Consider the following 22,352-nt stretch of genomic DNA (forward strand, 5'->3'; position numbering starts at 1 on the left):
TTTGACGTTTGCCTCAACTTATTTTCGTCTTTTTGATACCGCCGCCCATATACACATAGCCAGAGGGCTCGCGAGTGCGTCGCCGGCCTTTAAATAATTGGTGCGCTCTTTGTAGGACACTAAGTCGTATTGGTCCAGAAATACCTACCACCCATGGACACCCTCAATGCCAGAGGGCTCAATGCAAAGGCTGGCACTTACAGCCTTTGAAGGACTCTAAATCACCAACTAAATAATCGTCAACTTCCTCATCCATCAACACTGCATTAAAAAACGCTTTAGCTATACTTGTACTTTTATTTTATTATGTTTCCACGTACATAGATGAAGACATACTATTGAAATGTTTGTCGTCATGTATGCTCTTATATAGCTGAAACTATAAATACTATATCTAATATACTTATACCATTATATGCCTCCGTTCAACCTTAACACTGTTTAATGTTTTAATATACATACAATAAGGAACCTGTCATATTTATAGTTATCTAGTGCAGCTTGCTAATACATATACTTTAATATAATATACTGATACTCTGGACATTTATTTACACTGCGTTACACTATAAAATAAAAAAAATTGACCGTAATTAAATCAAAAGGAGGGCAACTGGCGGTCTTATCGCTTACAAGCGTTCTTTTCCAGGCAACAACACATTTATTACATATATATTTAAATACTATAACAAGCTGGCAAGCTGACCATATAATATTTATATACTATTAATTTTATTACTGTAAGATGTGGCCGCTATTCTGCCTGCCTCCTCCCATTTTTTTCCACCGAATTTTATTTTTTTCCGTCATCATCATACCAGCGACTTTTTCAAACTGGTCCATCGCAGTTTTGGTCTGCCGCAGCCCGCAGACCATCTGCTACCTGTATAGGTGCTGCCCATATCCATTTAGGTTGGACATGCTCAGAATCCATTTATTTTGTTTTTCTGAACATATAAAAAATCAGTGGCGCTACAACATTTTTAGGTCTGGTCCTCGGATTTCTGTATATGTTTCATGATCGTTTTTCAGCCGATCAGCCTTCTGTGCCTGACACACACCGTCGATTTTTGGGTCTAAGACATATTGGTTTCCTTACGAGGTTTTCCTTTACCGTTCATTGGTGCACCGCCGGGGACTAGACCAACACTACTCCTGACCTCTCTGACCATAAAACAATTGTACTTTGGTCCAGCGTGTCTCTGGACTATTTTATCTCTCTCCACGTTTTTTTTACGCTTTAGAAAATTGTTTAATTTAATTTGTCGTTAGTGATGGCTCGCTACGCATAGTAACGAAGTTATCTAAGGTATGTGTGACGGTGTGTCTGCGTACTATAAGGTTTGGATGAATGCCAAGGATCAGGGTTGGCACTTGTCAATTGCGAAATCTTCAAAGTCGTTATAAAAACCTTGCTTGATTGGATTTAAAGCCAGTGCTACGATGTTCTCGCTACATGTGTCAAAGATAGTCGGGATGACTTGGAGGAGAGAGGTGGAATAAGAGACCGAAGAGATAACGCGATAGACACGTATTTTAGGGTTAGACCTTATCTAGAACTTCTACCTCTTGCTCTTGCTAAGCTCTTGCTTAATAATATTATTGGAATCTATTCGGAGTGTGGCCTCTCTTCTCTCTTTAATCGCCAGCTCATGCCTGAGCGTCGCGGTCACCAAGGAAGCATCTGGAGCGCACTAACTGTTTCCACCGGTGTCTATCCAGCGCCTCTCTTATGACAGTGTACAGTTTTGCGGACAATGAGTCTTTAACTTGATCGGTCCATCTGTTTGGTGAACGGCCACGTGATCTTTTGCTTTCTATTACCAACCAACCGTCTCTCCGCATTGTATAACAGAAATAGGATACAATTCACTGTGCTGGTAGACAGGCGAGTCCGTATGCGGAGTTGGGTCAGGATCGATGCATAGGTGCGCTTCGCAGTCCAAGGTACTGTGGGAATTCGCTACCAGCACCACATATCATAGGTCACACGTGGCAAAGGCGATCCAGTTCCAATTTAGGAATGAACACAAATTCCCGACGTTTCCGTGTTTACAAACATGGTGAGGGGTTCTGGTGCGACGCCATCTTCCCTAGGCGTTTTTTGAAGCCAATAATATAACTTCTATAGCCACTAATAGATTTGAAATAATTTTTAAATATTGTTCATTAATAATATAATAGAAGTCTTTCAACTGGCAACCCTAGAATAAAAAAGTCTAGCAAAAGACGACGTCTGTCGGTCAGCTTAGCTAATTATCCGAGATCTTAATTTGAAGTATGCCGAATTGTACGTCTTGTTTTCCGTCTAGACATACTGGGAGGTAGAAAATGCAAATAGATTCGAAATGCAAAATGCTTTAAAAAGGCTTTTATTTCTAACGGATATGTAAAAAACCGCTACTACCTTTTGAGGTCTGGGTCCTATGTATCAGTTTCATGAGGCAAGTACGTGATTTGTGCCTAATTGAGTCAAATGCCAACGTTACGAGGTTCTAGCTACCTTTCAGGTCTGGGCTGGGTGCTATATATTTGTTGCATGAGCCAACTAGGTGATTTATGTCTGATTAGGTCTAATGGCAGTGGTACGATGTTCTCGCTACAACCTTTTAGGTCTGAGCCTCTTTAAAACTGTTTCATGAGGCAAGCAGGTGATTAGCTTTTTCCTAATTGGGTGTAATGTAATCGCAAGTGTTTGTAACGCTCCTTGTCCATTGCTGCACGGCAGAGGATGGGACCTAAGGGTTGAGAGTGAGAGTTGAAGTTGCTAGGCCTAAACTCAACTACCATAACCGCGAATTTATTGGGAAAACTTGGGCTACATTACCTTGGCCCTGGAAAGGAGGTTTTAATTAGTTTAATAATTCAATTTAATTCATTACTTAATTTATTATTTTAAAGGCCTGCATATTTTTAATTTTCCGCGACCTCAAATAATTGTTATATATATACATTAAAGCCAAACATACATCACACTTTTGGTGTAAATAGATATATCGTCACTCCATTGATATGGACATCGTCATTAGCAGGTTTAGGGCGTCAAGTGGGTAAATTGCGAACACCAACACGATTAATTATCGTATAGTACTTATTTTGAGAGCAGTGTTGGTCGATCCCCGGTTTTATACCAGTGTGCTTCCTTTCTATGTGCCCATTTAACATTCGCTCGAACGGTGAAGGAAAACATCGTGAGGAAACCAATATGCCTTAGACCCAAAAAGGAGACTGACGAAGGCTGACCACTTACTGCCATGCCATGCCATGCCTCCCCATTACATTGAAAAATGATCATGAAACAGATTTTGAAATCTGAGGTCCAGACCTAAAGACGTTGTAGTGATGTTGGCCTTTTAACATTTCATTAAAATATCACATAAACCTAACTCCAACGTCTCATCACCACATTCAGTACTGGCTGGCGTTCTCCGAACGCACTGGCCAATGTCAACGCGCCTCCACTCGAGGCAATTTTTCTGATTGGTCGTAACAGTATTCGTTAAGTAATGATCCCAAATTATGAAACAGTTTAATAATAAAACAAATGGAACAAAATAAAATTATGATTCTGAAAAGTAATAGAAGGAATCACAATTATTAACCAAAGTAACAATAAACGCCCAATTTACTAGATCCGATTTTCTGATAAGCCCACCAATCTCTGATATATTTATGTACACCAAAAAGATCATCATGATCATCATAAAACATTTAAAGTGTTTCTTTAAAGAAAATAACATCTATGTTACACTGTTCAACTATCTGTGTGCTCCGACTTTTCTATCGTTTTTTTTAATAGAAGGAGCCTAACGGGCAGGTGGCTCACCTTATGCTAAGTGATACCGTCCATGGCTCGCGATTGCCTTTAAAGAATTGGTACACTTTTTGAAGGACCATCCGTTGAATTGGTTAGGAAATACCTACCGGCCATGGACACTCAATGCCAGAGGGCTAGTAGGGAGTGCGTTTCTTTTAAAAATTTATATGCTACACAATATATCCGTTTCCTTAATCTGGCAGGAAGTCCAGAAATGTGGCTTAAAAAATCTTCTTCAATCACCATCAGTGCTTGTTGGTGTGAATATTTGATGGAGTTTCTGCTATATACTAAGCCGATCGAATCACAGATTTGTTCAAACACAACCAGTACAAATTCTATCGCAATTCATATGTACCTATTATGAGATATATATAAGGAAAATGTGTGATATATATTTTTAAGCGTGATCACTCTTGTTTTTTATAAGCGAAGCCGCAAATTCATAGTATTAGGTATCTCTGCAGGGTGGTCTGTCAATCAAACTAGAAATTCGCGTGACAATACAGTGAAGTCAAGTAGAAAACGCTATTATTTTACACATATAGGTTACATATTAAAATATTACTGTTATACTGATATACTGTTTCACGAGACAAATAGGTGATCGGCCTTTGCCTGCTGTTATCTTCACCTCTATTGCCGGTGTTACGATGTTCTCGCTACAACATTTTAGGTCTGGGTTCTATGTATCTTTTACATGAGGCAAGTATGTGATCAGCCCCTGTCTAATTGGGTCTAATGCCGGTATTACGATTCCTTACACACGGGCGAGTGTTAGACACAGAACTTACACCCATTTCCACATATATATTAGGTACACTCGTGAGCTGTTGTCACCTTCAACTGTTATTGGAACAGCCACGTCAGCGGTTGGTCAATGTTCAAGTGAACTGAACAAATATTGTTTCTTGATGTCTGTAGTGTTTTTTATTTTTATTATGTAGAAATTTTCCAATATCTCTTGTGGGCGGGACCTTATTCTATACACATATTTTGTAGATTCATATATACATTAAGAAATTTCCTAATAGATATATATAAACATGTCTGTAGTGTTTTAAAGTGACATTAATCAAAAAAAAAAATCCCTCACAATTATTTTATTGAACCAGCCCGCTGAAGTATTTCCGAACCAATTCGACAAAGAGACCTTCAAAGAGCGTAGCCATTCTTGAAATACCGGCAACGCACTCGCCAGACCTCTGGCTTGAGCGTGTCGTGTCGACTTAGGATGATTCAAAGAGCGTACCAATTCTTAAAAAGCTTGGCAATGCAATCGGGAACTCTCTTGCATTAAGGATCCATAGTGACAGGTACTTCCGAACCAATCCGCCTTAGGGTACTTCAGAGTGTACCAATTCTTAAAAGGAACTTGTGAGCCGTCCGGCATTGTCCATGGGTGGTATTACTTAACATCAGATAAGCCTCCTGTCCGTCTCTATAAAAAAACGTATTATTTTTTCTTCTCGTATTTTTGCCCATCAGCTAAATCCATACGATGGCAGGTTTTTTGTAAATAAATAAATGACCATATGAAAATCTTATTTTATTGACTTGAAGACCCATCAGATATAATATCATACTTGAATGAAGATGGGTTAATCGTGCGTCGTGTTCTTAGCATGTTTGAGCGTATCGGGTAACTGAAACACGAGAAGCACGCAAACGCGAGAACGATGTGTGGGGTGTTGGTACACACCTACGTGTTGGCTGGTATTAAATAATGAAAAAAATTACTCTGTGGCGCCCGTTGTTAGGTCTATGATTTCTGTATCTGTTTCATGGTTTGTCAAATAGCCAAGTCATCAGCCTCCTGTGTTACACGCCGTGCCGGGTGTAAGGCAAATCCACGGTGTTTCAAAGGAAATATAGGAGCGAATGTTAAATGCGTCAGAAAGTCCATTGGTGCAAAGCTGCGGGTTCTACCTTTTGGGGATGTGAGTCACATCTGGCATTCTTCATGTATATACTTAACGTTCCCGTTCTATGAAAAAATCCTTGTATTAGAATATTTTAGGGCCGCTTAAGTAAAGGCCTTCTCCAACTCACACTTGTTTCTCTACCAACTTCTCAACCCACGGTGCAAGTGATATTTTGAAACAAAATTCTTGCCGATTCGAAGGAGATAGTTTGGTGTGTACCCGTAGTTTCCCTGCATTTTTTATTTAAGTTCAAATAACAACGCGATACGAAAGGCTGTAAGAATCATTTAGAGGATTTTCGACTATCATATCTAAGAATAGGGTTGAAAATCGATTGTATTCATTTATAGAGGGGTTACATTTTAATTATGCGTAGGGAATGGGGCATCTCTAGGCTAGTCTTAATTTTATGTCACCACTATGAGTCTGTGGAAATCTTTGGGATTGGGGTCGCTCGAAAAAAAACCTTTTAATTATCTACAAGCATTTTTTTAAATAAAAATATCGCATAGGTCAGTAAAATATACGGTATTTAAAATATTCCTACATAGTAATAATGATAATTAATAAATAGAAAATTACAACAAATTTGAAAAGTTGGGCCCTGTGCTGGAACCTTTAAGGCTGGCATTTTCTCGCTGTATTGCGAAACTTGTTCGTTGAGGAGAGCACCAGCTCTGCGGTCACCGGTATCAGGCTATAGAGAACTGTAGAGAGAGAGAGAAGAACGCTATAGAGTATCTAAATGGAACAAAATAAATAAAAAAATTATTAATTTCAGTAAAATTAATATTTAAAGCCAGTTCTTAAATCAAGAGAAGAACTGGAACTGCGTCTCTCTTTCAAAGCGCAAGTTCTTTGTGATCCTTAACAATGTTTATTGTTTTGAGGTCGTAGATTCGATCCCCGGCTAGGTAATCATGGACTGTTTGTCTTTGTGAGTTTTTAACGTTTGCTCGTACGGTGAAGTAAACATCTTGAGGAAACCGGCTTGCCTTAGAACCAAAAAAGTCGACGGCGTGTGTCAGGCACAGGAGGCTGATCACCTACTTGCCTATTAGTTAACAATTGATCATGAAACATATACAAAAATCTGAGGCCCATACCTAAAAAGGTTGTAGTGAAAGAATTAGTTTATTTATTACATTTAGTTAATATACGTCTATAAGGTTATTATCGCGTTACGATATCCTAAATATTTAATTTGTTGATTAAATCATAAAATCTAAAATAGCACATGCAGTCCATCGCAATGACTCAAGAGCAGTCCAGCCATCCCGCTATTACCACCAGCATGCTGTTAGGGCCCCCTACGCCTCACCAGAGACAGCCCGCAAGCGTAGTGGCGTAAAAAGTTTTGGAATCAATTTTAGCTCTGAACTCTGGGCCTCGGTTTTACAGTCATACAGACCTAAAATCTGTGGCAACATAATCTTATGATAAATAAAAATCAATTGCAAATATGTTGTTAACAACTTGATGGTTAACCAACCCTGAGGAAGGCTTCTATGGAGTGAAAAGCGAACAATGTCTATGGAAAACAAAAATGTTCCATATGTACTGCAAAGGTAATCTAAACAGTTCATACTAAGAAAATCAAATGAAGAAAGGGCAAATTAAAATATTACACGTTACAATGGTCAGACTTGGTAGGTTATAGTTTTTTTCAATCATTCAAAGTCTACCCTCAAAGTAACCTCCTTTATTAGGCTTTAAGTAACTCATGGCAAGGCATTTTATAACTCACATAATTTAGCGACACATGACTCGTAAGTGAATAAATAAATAATCTTCCTGCTTTTATTACTGCCTACTGAAGTATCCGAACCAAAGGGCGCATCAATTAAAACGCCGGCAACGTACTTGCGAGCCTTCTGGCATTGTCCATGGGTGGTTTAACATCAGGTGAGCCTCCGTTTCCGTTAAAAGAAATAATAAACGTTACATTTTCCTATAGTGTAGAATATAACATTGCTATGTTATGTACGAAATAACTAAATGATCGGAGCTCAAACCTCGCCGGATCAACGTGTATAAAATCATTCACTGCTATGGTCTAAGTTAAAAGAAGTTTGAATAATTTTGTATTTTAATAATAATAATTATCATCACAAAAGTAAAATACATTTCGCTTAGATTTGCTTTGCTATATTTTGTTCCTAATATCCTAGCTTCAGTACCGTCGATTCCTTCTCCATTCGCGCCAGCTTTTTTTGGGCCACCCTCATCTTATTTCCTTTGGTTCTTTACATTGTTTTAACTGACAATTTTTATTTATTTAATTATTAACCCTACAATATTTTCGTTAGGTATATGACTTCTCTCTTAGCCACGGGAATGTTTTGTTTTTGTTTTTTTATTAACAGGACCCGCGATACCTCTTGTGTTGTCTCTATCTTACCGACATATTTGACAATTCTATAGCATTAAGAAAGACACTTTTTGATCGGATTCAAGCTATGTATTATTATTAAAAAACTTATAATTATTTACATAATTCTAAATATTTTTAAACGTCCGTAAATCCGTTCAAAAAGCGTTTTTCTTAATGCGTAAAAGCTATTTTAACAAAAGACAATTCTATAGCAGATTTTTTCCAGCTGTGATCTATGCCAGACCAACATGTCGGATAGCCCATCCCACTTTTCATGCCGATCTCGAGCCCCAAATCGCACTGTTTGATCGGATCTTCTTTACAGTCGCATGCGGGGCTTGTCTTCAGTTTAAATCTGTGTATTAGTCAGTAGACAGAGTACGGTTCACCATCCTTCCTCTACGTGGTGACTCCTTCCAGAAGGCCTACAATTCCAGTGTAAAGTTTTTGTACTGTTTCACCAACCTAAAGGAAGAATCCTCGACCGCTGATTGGCTCTAATATCCAATGTGAAATACTACGATAGATTGTTTTCAGGGTTTGTCGTTATCGGAGATTGTAAATTTCGCCTTCTTTATTTATCTCTCCTTCTATAATCTCCTTCATTATAATGCTCCTAAAAATATTCAGCCGAGACAGCTCACAACATTGCAGTATTCATCATTCAAATAAAAATACGAAACAATTTATCAACATTATTTTTATATTAATCAAAATCAGGGTCTAAAAATCGATGGACAATAACTTTTCACATGCACCAAATGTATAACACGGTAACATGAACTGGGGGCGTTGATGCGAAAATATTGGAAGCTATAACCAAACTCCTCGTGTTATCTAAATTATATCTTCATGCGGTTTTAATTTATCTGAAAACATTTCTTCAGATATCTCTGGGAGACAAACTGGCAGGAGGCTCTTTTTAAGTGATAACGCACATGGACACCCACAATACCAGGGCCTGCGAGTGCATTGATAGTCTCAGTAAGGCTTTTTCTTGTAGGAATAAGTCGAATTGGTTTGGAAGTACTTTAATGGGCAGCTGGTTAAACATAATGGTTCTTAGTAAGGTTTTCACTCTTCATATATTGTGTCTCTTAAGAACAGTAATTGATTAATTGACCAACGAATTGGGATGATGTCTAGCCTTGTTGAAGTGGCGTGTAGACGCCAACTTCAACAAGGCTACAGTAGGGAGCTCCAGGAGCCCCTGTAGCGGATTACTATAGGAGGGGGGCACAATGCGCTAGCTTAGGTCATGGATGGTCACTTAAAATTATACAGTGTCAGTTTGTGTCTTCTTTTATTCAGGAGGTATTATAGGCTGAGAGTGGACAACAGAGGTCTTCATGCAAACGGTGGCTATGTTCTTACGGAATATCGAGCATGACTTCTAGATAATCGACAGACTATTGCCACGGGATGGCATGCCCTTATAGGGTTTCCTCGTTTTTGAGGCGGATTTTTTCCCGAGGTTGAGCGATGGCACCGGGTTTGCCCTTAGCAAAGAGAACTGGGACACTCTTCTCGGGATTTATTAGGGAGTCCCATTTCCCAAACTATGGAGTCTGTCCACGTTGACACCTCTGTCTTAGTGGGTGTTATAGAGAGCGTTGTCTTCTGTATAGTCAGCTAGCTCCACTTTTGGGAGCTCTGAGGTTATTGCCGGTGAACGGCATGAACAGGAGGGGCGCGAGGACCGTGCTTTGGGGACACCGGCTTTGGTGGGTCGGGGGGATATTATCGTTCCCTCTACACGATACTGCATCGAGCGGTCGGAAAAGCATGGTTACTACATATCGGTCGGAAACAGTTCGATTACGCGTTTCAGGATATGAGGTCATTGTAGTTGTAGCTGAGGATTGTAGATGTCGCTACATAACAGTATTTCTTTGCATTGTTCCAGCCATCGAATATAAATATGTCACTAAAGATCCACCGCTATCGCATCATAAATTGGAAATTGAGGTCAGAGAAATATGAAAATTTTCCGCTCCGTTTGTGTTTTCCGATATTCAGGAATTTTTACGTTTCTTTGTGGCGACCTAATGTTTGGTGTTACAGCTAAATTCACAATTGTTTATTCTAAGCTGTAGCCAGCCAATGGTCTGTAAAATATGTGTTTAAATTTATAGGTATATCAGAAGTATCTCTATAGTATATGTTCTTATATGTATTATCAAGCTGCACTAGATAACTAAATATATGAGAGGGAGAGACCTAAGAACCTAACAACCCTACGAATACGTAGTGAATATATAAATGAGTACGGGATGTCTGCACCAAGAGACCTAAGGTGACAGACGGAGCCCTGGTGGGATCAGAGGTTCAAGGCAGTGGGAGGGTGGTGAAGGGCTTCTCTACTTAGAGAGGAAGCGAGAATTGAAGACAGACCAATAAATATTCAATTCTGATTCTTATAAAACATCTTAATGTAACATATATGATGTAAATTATATTGTCTCAGTTCCCAATGGGTCCCAAGTGAATTACATTAGGTTAGGTTTTTTTCGTTTTTAGTAGTGTTGTTGATAAGATTAGGTTAATTGCGATATCGTTCAGTGAGAAAAGCACCAGCTCTGGGGTCACCTGCCTGGCGCTTTAAATTTTTAATTAGCGCACTTGGACCCCACAGGCTCTACTCCAAATGGATCAAAATCAAGAAGCAAAATCTATTGTGTTTTTGTGAATTGGAGATGAGTTATGGAAATAGAAATGTTAACTATGAAAAAATAATGTGAAGATAGACTATATGTCTATATGTCCGATTGTTTTATAATTGAAATGATTTTATGCAAAATTTCATTTTTCTGTTTACTCCTGATTTTAAGGGCGTTGCCACATTTAATCAGTAGAATCAGACTGATGACGTCCACTGTTTCCGGTTGGTCACGCTGTGCTGGCAACTTCCCTCCAGGTCTCGTCTACCATCTGTTCATCTAGTAGGTCCGTCCAGTACTTCGACTGGTCCTCGGCCTCCAGACTCTGCTTAAAGTTTAGTTGAGGTGTAGTCAACGTTTCATCAACATTTTGTTTGTTTTAATCTATATAAATATAATACCGCATCACCTTGTCTGGAAGTCTTTCACGGTCCACTTTCACGGGACATTTTCTTTTGCGGACTGCAATCGGCTCCCGGAGGTCTTCCTTTGGAGATACCATTTAAAAAATTCCGGCCCAATAAAATCTATGATGACTTCTCTTTTTGGGTCTATATGTAATATGATTTTTTGCACTTCTTGCCTATCTTATCTAAGTTAATACATGTTTTTCTCACAGTGGTTGCCTGGAAGAGATCGCTCGGAAGCGATAAGGCCGCCAGTTGCCCTCCCTTTCATTGAGTTATGTTCAATTTTTATATTGTAATACAACGAATTGGTAATAAATAATAATCTAATCTTTTGCTTTAACTGTGTTAGTTTACGAAATAAAAAGAAGGTTCTTTATGAAATGGCTTTGTACTTTAGAGAGTAAATATTACATTAAAACCGCGTAGTGTGTTGGCACCCGTAAGACAAACAATTGCTATACAAGCCGCCGTCGCGTCAGGAAATTGAATTTGTAAGTTTTGCTTTGTCCCTTTTCCATCAGTGTTACAACTATTTATAGCAAATATGACTTCCCATAATGTTTGCACAAGGCATCAAAAACAATTATTTATGTCGAATTCCAACAGCTAACAATTACACTAAATATGGTATACATAACGTTCAAACATTTGCAAAATCAATTACTAAATACATTTAATTATGTAATACCTAATGCGGCTGTGTTGTGTGATGGTATGGTGGTATATACGTGAGGGTGTGTATGTGGGGTGTGCTCATGATGCAGGTTTAGCGCTATGGATATTCTTAATACTCCTTTTAAGAATCCGATGAAACAAGTCAAGTTTCAGTGGTCATTTTATGTCCGGGCTGCGCGATACAGCTGAGTGTTTTGCATAGTTGGTGTTGATGTGAGGAACGTTCGTACAGAATAATATCGCGTGTCATGCCTAGGGCAACCTTCAAGCCCCAATAAAGTGCATTAGCCCATGGACACTTGCAGTCCCAGAAGGCCTGCAAGACTTATAAGAATTGTTAGTTAATTGGTATATAATAATTCAGTGGGCAGCTGGATCCACATATGTGCCAATTGTCTTAAATATGGTATTAATCCGAACAACTATGAACACTGTTAAATGCGGTTGTTCTAGAAAAATGGTAATTTGATGTTAGTAGCATCGTGAGTTCGCTTGCAATATCGATTTTACATTGCTGATTCATTTAAGTACACGGCATTTATATATTATTTGTAAAGAAATTGATGGCATTACTACAAAATGGCGGTAATTGAGCGGCCATCTTGTAACAATGACAATTTCCGATCAATTTGTAATCTATCATTATGTTTGAACTTATATTTATTGTTAATGATTTCTTTATCAATTGGTTTAAAGGCTTCAATAGTGTGTAATGTACCATTAAGGACTTCTGGTATGAACTGTCAGTTGCTACACAGGTATTCGTTCTTCAGAGCGGATGGGATACGAATTACTGAGACTAAGTTTGATAATATGATGTTTGTTTGTAAGTGACAAACAGTTCTTTATTTGGATGTTTGATGTCTCTTAGGGAACTTCCTATTATTGCCTTTCTCTTCATTATCAGTGTAACTAATTAGTTAGGAATTAGGAAAGATTTGATTAGAAAAGGCTGAAAAAAGCAGGACTGATTTGAAAAAAATTTCACCGCTAACCCTACGTTATTCCTGATGAAGGTTTTGTTTTTAAATGGATCTGTATTATATAATAGTGTAACCCAAGGTATTATATTAACAATTCTTCTTTGTACAAGATAATTAAATGTGTTTAACGATAACGTTTCAAACCCAGTCCCAACATACATAAATCTAATAGCCCGCAGTAGTTGTACAGCCTAAAGCTTTCGGTAAATAAACTTTTAAATGCAAAAATAATTTGTTACACATGTAGATATTGATGTCTTCATAAGACTATAATAGAAATAAGATGTTCAATAGTTTCCGCAACATATAGCAATCTTTATTGGTCTTCACGCCTTGGGTTACATCCAGTACTGAATTAAGCCAGCGCGGGACCTGTAGTAAATTCTATCAAGGGGCCCTTGGTTTGCTTTAGGTTCTCATGTTTAGGATATTGAATAAAAACAAAACCGTTACGACTAATTTTTTCTGGATCTGATAGGTTAGGTTAGACTTATTTAAGCAAATCATGATCTATAGTTAACAAAGTGAGATGATAAGGACGTTCGTGTAAAAAAAACAAAAAATCTGGCCACTTGAAAGGTAGATGTGGTATAGATGTTAGTCTAAAGATCAAGATTTTAATTAAACATTACAGTAAAAGTTTGTAAAATACCAACTTATTTTTACGATTTAACGTGACGAAATCGATTTTTACCTACCTAACCTATGTAATATGTTTTTATTATGGTTACGGATACGTTGGAGGGCCTGTAGAGTTTGCTATTCTTGCTATACGACTAATCCGGCACTGGTTACATCGTGATTTGATACAAACTTTTATAAAACACTCTATAGCAGTGTGTCTCAAGCTTGTTTGTGCCGTGCAACCCCCTACAAATGGCTAAGTATGTAATATTAAACATAATTGATAGCTTTCAGGAAAAAATACTAGGAGTTTTTTTTTAACTAAACACAGTAAGTAGATTTTTGAACTTAATGAAAAACTGAAATTGAAACGTCAAATAATTCTAATAAATTTTCGAATTGCGTCCCTTAACAATTGCCTCCTGTGGGGTGTGGACCGGGCCGCACGTTGCGAAACGCTGCTCTATAGCCTTTATCAGGGAGAGCGTAGGATTCAAATGGAGAAAGTATTTTTCAAATGCAGTGTTGCCTATTCATGTTTATATGTGTAAATGTAAAGGAAAAGTTTTTAGCAGTCTCTCTTTATTCTCGAGTTAAGAATGGATCTTATATTCAGGGTATAATATTTAAAATTCATTTTTATCTTTATTCACAAAACAAAAAACATCCTTACAGTACTAAATCAATACGATAATGTACTGATGTAATGAACCCTGCGAACATATAAAGATGTCACGGAGACAGCATTCAGTAGGGTCTTGGTCAACGGAGATCTGTGCAACATGACCCCGAATTTCTGCTACAAACATCCCGAGTTCTTCGCGAACACGTCCCGTATTGTTCCTATTTTGTACCCCACCATCTCCAAGAATGCACCCAGCATTAAAGAAGAAATGCCGTACAGTCTATAAAGAAGAAGACGTGTCAACTCATTCCAGCAAAAAAATGTGTAGTAATCGTTCTTTGTAGTATAGGAAATAATTTGTTTAATTATATTCAAAGACTTTAATGAAAGTAGGTTGCAAATGTCAATTTCCCATCGCAATTAAGCAGGTATAATTACGATATTGTTTAGTGGTAATGTCGTTGCCATGGCGATAATTGTGTACCAATCAAAATAATCTATGACAAATTTCCTTTTAGTTAAAACTTTACTCTACGTAAATGCAGACATAATATATTTCACACCACGCCTATCTAGTGACTCAGGATCCTTGACCAGGCTTCGGAACTGGTTCATAGGTGAATGACCTCACCTAAAACTGTGTTAACTTATGGTCTAGTAGATTAAATTACGTTTAGATTATATAGTCTAGTTGGCCTAGAACTGAGTTGACCTGGGATCAACCTGGTGTCTCTCATCCCTGAAGTTTGATGGCTGTGTATCAATGGTCTTTCTTTGTGTGGTGCGATCGTACGGTGAAGGAAAACATCGCGAGGAAACCGGTGTTACACCCGAAAAGGTTTTGGCGTGTGTCAGGCACAACTGTTCACCTATTAAGAAACAGATACAGACATCTAAGGCCCAGGTCTAAAAGATTATAGAGCTGGACCCGGTGGTCTCTTTTTGTGATAGATTTTTTTATGTATCACTATTAAATTGTTGTTTGTGGCGTGGGGTATAAAATCACAGGTTATAAAAATCGGTTCGGCCATTTGGAGATTCAGGAGTTGGGTTACAACTGTAACGGAATGCATCATTATTTTAGACCGGCTTTTAATTTTTGGCTCACCTGGAGCAGATACGTCGTTTCAGTGTCAAAATGTGTTTTTTTATAGAACAAAGGTCAAACGGACAGGTGGCCCATCTGATGATCACCACAAGGGTGACCACCCATGGACAATGCCAGAAGGCTCGCAAGTGCTTTTTAAGAATTGGTACGCTCTTTAAAGGACCCAAAGTTGAATTGGTTCGGAAATACCTAACGCTCATTGACACTCTAAAAACCAGAGGATCGCGGAGGTCGAGAATTGATACGCTCGATGCAGACCCTAAGCTTCGCTCGCCAAAGCAGCCAAAGAGTTGTCCAAGCCCTTCAGACCAACAGCAAGATTCCATTAAAAATAGTTAGCAGTTTGACTTGTCCAGGATCCTTTAGGTCGAGCAGTACATGGGGGAAGCCCCACAGTTACATAAAATGGGTATGAATAAACTGTGTTATAAGCGGCGAAATCGAGCGAGTTTCTTGCTGGGACATTTTAGTTTATATCCTGAAAACTATAAGTTTGACTACAAAATTTTATCTTTATCAGTAAAACTTTTTGGATATGTCCAATGTGTTGATTTTATGTTTTTTTTATACTTTTAGAGATGTATCTGTTGTTTCCTAAATGAATAAATAAAAGCTTTTCTATCTGGTCGCTACAAATGCCAATATGCTGGCTTTGATCATCCAGATCCGTCTACGGATGGAGGAGCTATGCTTGGACGTACTCGTCACCTATTAGCCTTTTTAGGGCGGTTAAAATGTAGTAAATTCTAACTAAAGTTGGTGTCTGTTACATAAGAATTATTCAAATATGATAGCCTGGAACCACTATTAGCCAATGCTTTTAGTCCGGTCTAGACATTGCTGAAAAAGTTTAGTATTAGGGTTGCGCGGCAATCGTTATTATGCTATCTAGCAATTTGATACGAAACCTGTTATTCTGAGTAATCTGTATAAAACATACGTATAGCTAAGTGTTATGAAGTAAAATAATCAATAATGATTCATTTATTTAAAAAAAAAAATATTTTTGTGAACGGTAAAAGAAACATCTTTCGATTTACTGTTCCTCTTGGCAGCCTCAACAGTGACAGTCCATATTTTGGACTGAAAACCATCTTGATATCCCCTCCCCCTCCATGGGTTACAGACGATGCTAGACACAGCCCAGGGGTCGAGACCAAGGAGTAATCTCCACTTAGACCTGGTGTAGGTAGAGGGGGGTGGGCCCCTGCTGAGTGAGACCACCGGTTTTTGGACCACTCAGGCAACCAGCGGCCGAAACCACGGTACCTGGGTACTGGAGTCAAAAAATAAATCAATGGCACTACAACCTTTTTAGGTCTGGGCCTCAGATTTCAATTGTGAAAATTTTAATGTTAATTATTTTAAATTAAATTTAAATTTTAACAAAAATTTAGTGAATTAGGACTTTATCTCAAAAAAAACTCTTCCTCATTTGTGCTTAACACAGCCCTGGCGAACGAAAGTTTGTGGCGGTAGTGTCAGTTTCCATGTCAATTAACAAATGCTATTTTCGTATGCAATGAATATTTAATTTGAAACGTAAACTCAAACTGATTTTAATGAATTCAATTAGGTTTTATTTACCCCCACCTCAATTACCAGACCACATATGTAGGTACAGAAAGTACCTTTTTTTAAAAGGGGATTAGGCAATCGGCTAAAGAATGCTTGGTCACTTGGTTGATAGGCTCTTATAATTTTAAGTCGCTCTTACAAAACCTATATCCTTGAAATCCCATCTCATGAGAAATATGAAGTTGTTTAAAAATTAAAATATTTCTCTTTTCAGAAAAGGCAATGTGCTGTCCAAAATAGTCGTACCAAGGATAAATTTGACGTCAAAATATATTGTCTCCGAATTGGACGAGAAAGAGAGAGAGGAGACGTTTCGTCTGAAACGTGTTAAACAAAAGAAGATGGCGGATAGGAGGAAGGAAGAGTTGAAAATTCTCGAGGAGCGTGGATTAGATAAAATAGAAGAAGATAAAGAAGAAGAGAATTAAAATACAAATGGTTTGGCAAAACAACCCAGTAAGATAAAGGACCGTTTTTTACGGCGAGCGTCTCTGCTTCTTCACTTTGATGCATCATCACCTCTGAGAAGTCTGATGGCTGGAAGTCATTTTACTTTAAACTGTATAATTGGCTCTCTGGAGATCTTCCCAAGGGCAGTACGTATTTTTTAAAAAGAGCGTAATTCAAAGGTCGGCAACATCCTTTAACTAAATAACGTAACCATAATATTATGTAGTATTTTTAATATATGTGAATATTATTTTGTTAGTTTTCTATATATTAACAGGCTGTAAATGCCTTTTTGATTGCGTGTTATATTTTTCGACTCACACATTATATTTATTATATATTGAGTGATTTTCTAATTGGAAGTCTTAGGCCAATATAAAGTTGATAAATTAGTATTTTATGTATGTTGTTTATATATGTATACCGAATAAATTTGCCTTAAATCAAAGACATTTAATTATTTAATAAAGTATTTTTTTTAAATCTTTCCCCCTCATAGCCTAATTAAGCCAGCGGTTTGTGGTGGAAGATGGTCTTTCTTCAAAGTTAGAGGGTAGACAGTACTTTGACTATGGTAGCCGGATGGACAACTATCACTACGCTTCCTGGATCGAGATGTGCCGTGGTTAGACGCCGGTCATCTACTTAGGTGTCACCATAGACCGGGGACTCTACATAAAACACCTCATCTCCAGGGCAGTAGGGAGAGCCAAGTGCACAAGCTCAACCTATTTATCAAAGGCAACCTATCCAACTGGCGCTATATGAATTATATGTACGCCCCAACCTCACCGGTGTAGTTTTTCTACACTAAGGAAACCAATCACCAAAGACCGCGTGCAGTACAAAATACTGTCTTACGGCGTGCAGTACAGGCTCCAAGCTACGCGAGGAACCTGCGGATGAAGTGCATACACGAGTTCGTCGCACCTCGTCGAATTAGCAATTATATAATAGTGTAACTCACCTATCTACTTGGTATATCTTTGACCATTCATGTTCAGGAATATATAATGTTTTAATAGTTAAAACTAAACCCCATAAGTAAATATTAAAACTAGTAATTAGAAAATGTACGTTTAAATCTCAAGGGAACAGTCACAGTTGTGGTTCCAACAGTGTGTTATATATGTGATAATATTTTAACAGCGTTCACACGATCAGAAGAGCAGTGTTTGCGTAGTGGCTTCAGCGAATGTCATCCCTGAGGTCGTAGAACCGCAGCTGTGCACTGTGCAGCTGTGAAACCGCCTTGCCTAAGAGCCAATACGACGGCTATCCTATTCCTATATCACAATATAGGAAGCTGTTCATCTACTTGCTTATTGGATTAACAATTCATCTTGAAACAAATACAGAAAGCTCAGAGACTATTGTCAGATTGTCTATTGTCTTGCTTAATGGCACGCTTAGCAATGATAGAAAAATATTGTTTCTCTACTTTGACAAGTTTATAAGTTTCTTTGATGTTAAGGGATACCTCCCAATCCAACTGTTCAAATCATAATGTGTTCGTTAAGAATGAACGTGACTTTTTGCATCTAAAATATTTCAATCTCCTGAGACTTGGTGTACAGATTGGGGATTTAGTTATTTTATGAATCAAAAACAGATATTTTTATGTGTCTATATAATAAATAATTTGAGAGTTCACAATTATATACAGGTTCTTCAAAGGCTGGCAACGCACTCGCGAGCCTTTTTGCATTTAGAGTGTCCATGAGCCACCTGCCCGTTAACCTATTACATAAAAAAAAATTACTCAACTTAAGTATGTTTGACCAATAAAGGACGAAAGAGAGAAAAAATACAGTTTCGAGAGAGCGTAAATATATATAAAGGTTTTTATTATATATATGCAATTCTCGCTTCAAGAAATTCGGAAATTTCCTTTCATAGTGATGTGCTAAATGGTCGATAATGTACCGTCTATATCTATGTCGTCTTCATCATAGGTATTCTTCAGAGACCAAAAATCTTTGAAAATCTGGTATAAAGTATTTACAATATAATTAATAAAAATAAATGTTAATAGTAATGGGTTTGGTTCCTATGCTTAATACTAGCATTTCTCTTGGGATATCGTTACACGAGAAAAGTCCTAGCTCGGGGGTCATTCACTGGTAGTACCAGGTGCATTAAATCTTTAAATAGATATGAAAATCTAAGCCGCAAGAATCTCTACTCCAAAGGGAATAAAATCAAATTTGGAAGAAATACTGTTACATTCTCTCAAAAAAGTAGTATCCCATACCAAAGCCGATCCCAAAACTTTAGATTTATTTTTATAAAATATAGTCATGAAGCATTTGGAATTGTCCCATCGTGGTAAAAGAAATCTCACATACACATATTTTATGCCAGACTAAGTAGACCCTGGCCTTATTACTGTATAGTAGGTTTAGGTCTGGGCCTCTTATGTATCTGTTTCTTGAGGTAAGTAGGTGATCAGCCTTTGCCTAATTGGGTCTAATGTATTACGATGTTTACCTTGTACCAGCGGGTGTTAATAACAAAATTCCATTGGTGCTGGGGTTCGACGACCTCAGGGATGAGAGTCGCACGCTAAAGACGTGGCGGCTCACTAATAAATATAATTGTGAAATCTGTGTCAATATTTTACCTTCATATATAAATACTATATTAAATCACATCACTAGGCCATTATCACACTGCATCAATCATAATCTGAGCATCAAATAAAAACTCCACCGTTCTTGTCAATCAATAGAATTTAACCTGGAATGATTTATGTAATATTAACCTAAATCGAGTGGAACACACAATACAGACACAATAGGGCGTCGCAAGACGTCTGTTGTGACTGTTAAGGGGAGTAGGGGTGCACCCTTAAGTGCCTAACTGCCCCCCTTCTAGTCATTGTACAAAAGATGGGAAGAATTGCATGAAACAAGTGAAAATCTAAAATCTAAAGATGATTAAAATCAATTTTAACTAGTTAATTATTAATAAAAATTGTGTCATGATTTTATCACCATTTATCCCTGACTTCCCTTCCCTGATTAAGCCCTTTTAGACTTCAAATTATGGTCAGTTTTACAGGACATGGCCTGCTCTAAAGGACACGGCGACATCGAGTCTCTTAAAAAACCTTTGGAGCAAGCAGCGGTGAAATTTCCTTTGAAAATAGTGCATTAGTCCATAGATTTGTGGCTTTTCCAATATATTTTTTTTTTAGTTTTTGCTGAGACTTTACCACCTAGGTAACACTGAAAAACGCCTAATTTAGAAAGTTACCAAGACTTTTATTGTTTTTCGAAGTAATCTCCGTTCCTCTCTACACATCATCGCATTCGAATGGACCACTGAGAAAAGCAGTGGGCCAATTCTTCCTTCCTCTTCTATGGGATTTTCGTACGCGTAACCTTCATGGCTTGTAAGCGAATAATTTTATCTTCAGTTCTTGGAAATAAATGAAAGTCGCAGGGCACCAGGTCATGACTGTATTGCGGATGACTCATTATGTCGACACCTACCATAGTCAAATATTCAACAGGCTGGAGTGTGCTGAAGCAATGTCGTGGTGAAGGAGGATCCTGCTTCGAGGGCGCTGCTGTCGAGTTTTTTCCAAGACAACAGGCAAACAGCGATTGACATACCAGTCTGCAGTAACTGTCCTTCCATCTTCTAGCACAACTGTCGCGAAATGACCTTTCCGACCAAAGAATGTGGCAATCATCTTTTTTCCTAGTCTTCTTCCTTTCTTTACCTTAGTTGGCCGATCCTCGAAAGGAAACACCCACGGAGCTGTTTATCTTTTGGTTTCGGGTTCGTGGCAATATAGCTTTAATCACCTGTGACGACGTCAAATACAGCATTTGAGTCATCGCCGTTGGCGACACATATGGCGACACCAGTCCATGCGAAGGTGTTTCTGGTCGTTGGTTAAAGTATGGGGAATCCATCTGGTACAAAGCTGATGACGCCTCCTCTATCATGCGTCGCACAGCACTGATGTTATTTTCAGTAGTCGCTGTTAAAGGACGTCCCTCACGCGGATCATCATTGAGATTGCTATGTCCACGCATAAACTCTTTAAACCAATTGTAAATAGTGGCACGAGATGGGGCTTCATTAAGAAATGCTAATCGCAGCCTATCATAGCTGTATTGTTGAGTAAGCCCACAACAAAAGTCATAATAAATCATTGACCGAAAAGTTTCTCGCGTTAGATTCATTTTCTCGTATAACAAGAGTTTTAGATTTGCCGTCAATTCACAAAAAAAATTACAAATGAATGCATTATACTGCATTAGGTTACCAAAGAGTTCTTAAATTGAAATTAAAAAAAGTTTAGTGTAAGTTTTTATAAACAATTTTTCTAACTGGCCAGTTCTAAACATTTTTAGTGTTACCCACGTATAAATTATAATAATATGACATTACTTCATTTAAAAAAAACATTTTCATTTAAAACAGAACTTATGGCTGGACTAGGTATACTGGTGCCAGGCTCTTAAAGGCTCCATTATAATAATAATAATAGTTGGAAGCGTTTATAACCGCAAAAAGAAAACTCATACTTGTGAGTTGAAAAGAAGGACATCATGTCTGACTGGACTTCAAAAATAATAATGGCGGTTCAAATATAAACATTTTCATACGCATTACTATGACCATAAGTTTGGATAGAAATGCCTATTTTGAGACTGTAATATCGGATCCAAAGTATCCCTGGTCAGAACAGGGTCTCGTTATTTTAATTCACATTGCAACACACAAAATACGCAGAGCTGAGTTTTATCATGGGAATTCGGGATACGTACGTACAAAGTACGATATTCCACACGTATCACATCGACGTCCGTCATTCCAAAAGTAAGCGATTTTTAACGCAGTTCTTGCCGCGTACCATCACTGTGGAACCAGCTGCCCTCTGATGTATTTCCGAACAAATTTAACTTAGAGTCCTTCAAGAAGAGAGTGTACCAATTCTTAAAATGACGGAAACGCACTCGCGAACCGTCTAGAGAACCCTATTCAGAGTGTTCATGGGCGGCGGTATCACTTAACATCAAGTGAGCCTGCACATTTGCCCTCTTGTCTATACAAATAAAAGAAAGTTTCTTTAGCTATATGGAATAGTCATGATCATGGTCATG

The 22,352-nt window shown here is 38.0% G+C and overlaps 1 protein-coding gene across 2 annotated transcripts in view; it reads left to right on the forward strand.

Moving 5' to 3' along the window:
- LOC123718642 (probable V-type proton ATPase subunit D 2) overlaps nucleotides 1-17,671 on the forward strand; it is a 37,440-nt gene extending 19,769 nt beyond the window's left edge. Inside the window, exons 6-7 of one of the 2 annotated variants that reach the window (XR_006755042.1) lie at nucleotides 15,248-15,610; nucleotides 16,994-17,106. Coding sequence is in view for 1 of the 2 variants with exons in the window: in XM_045675328.1 (XP_045531284.1) it covers nucleotides 16,994-17,207 (214 nt within the window). In the remaining variant the exon portion in view is untranslated. Of the gene's footprint in view, nucleotides 1-15,247; nucleotides 15,611-16,993 lie in introns of both variants that reach the window. The other variant, XM_045675328.1, reaches the window with a different exon arrangement.
- Nucleotides 17,672-22,352: the final 4,681 nt, after the last annotated feature.

Source organism: Pieris brassicae, chromosome Z (assembly GCF_905147105.1).
Source record: "Pieris brassicae chromosome Z, ilPieBrab1.1, whole genome shotgun sequence".
Classification (NCBI taxonomy): Eukaryota; Metazoa; Arthropoda; class Insecta; order Lepidoptera; family Pieridae; genus Pieris; species Pieris brassicae.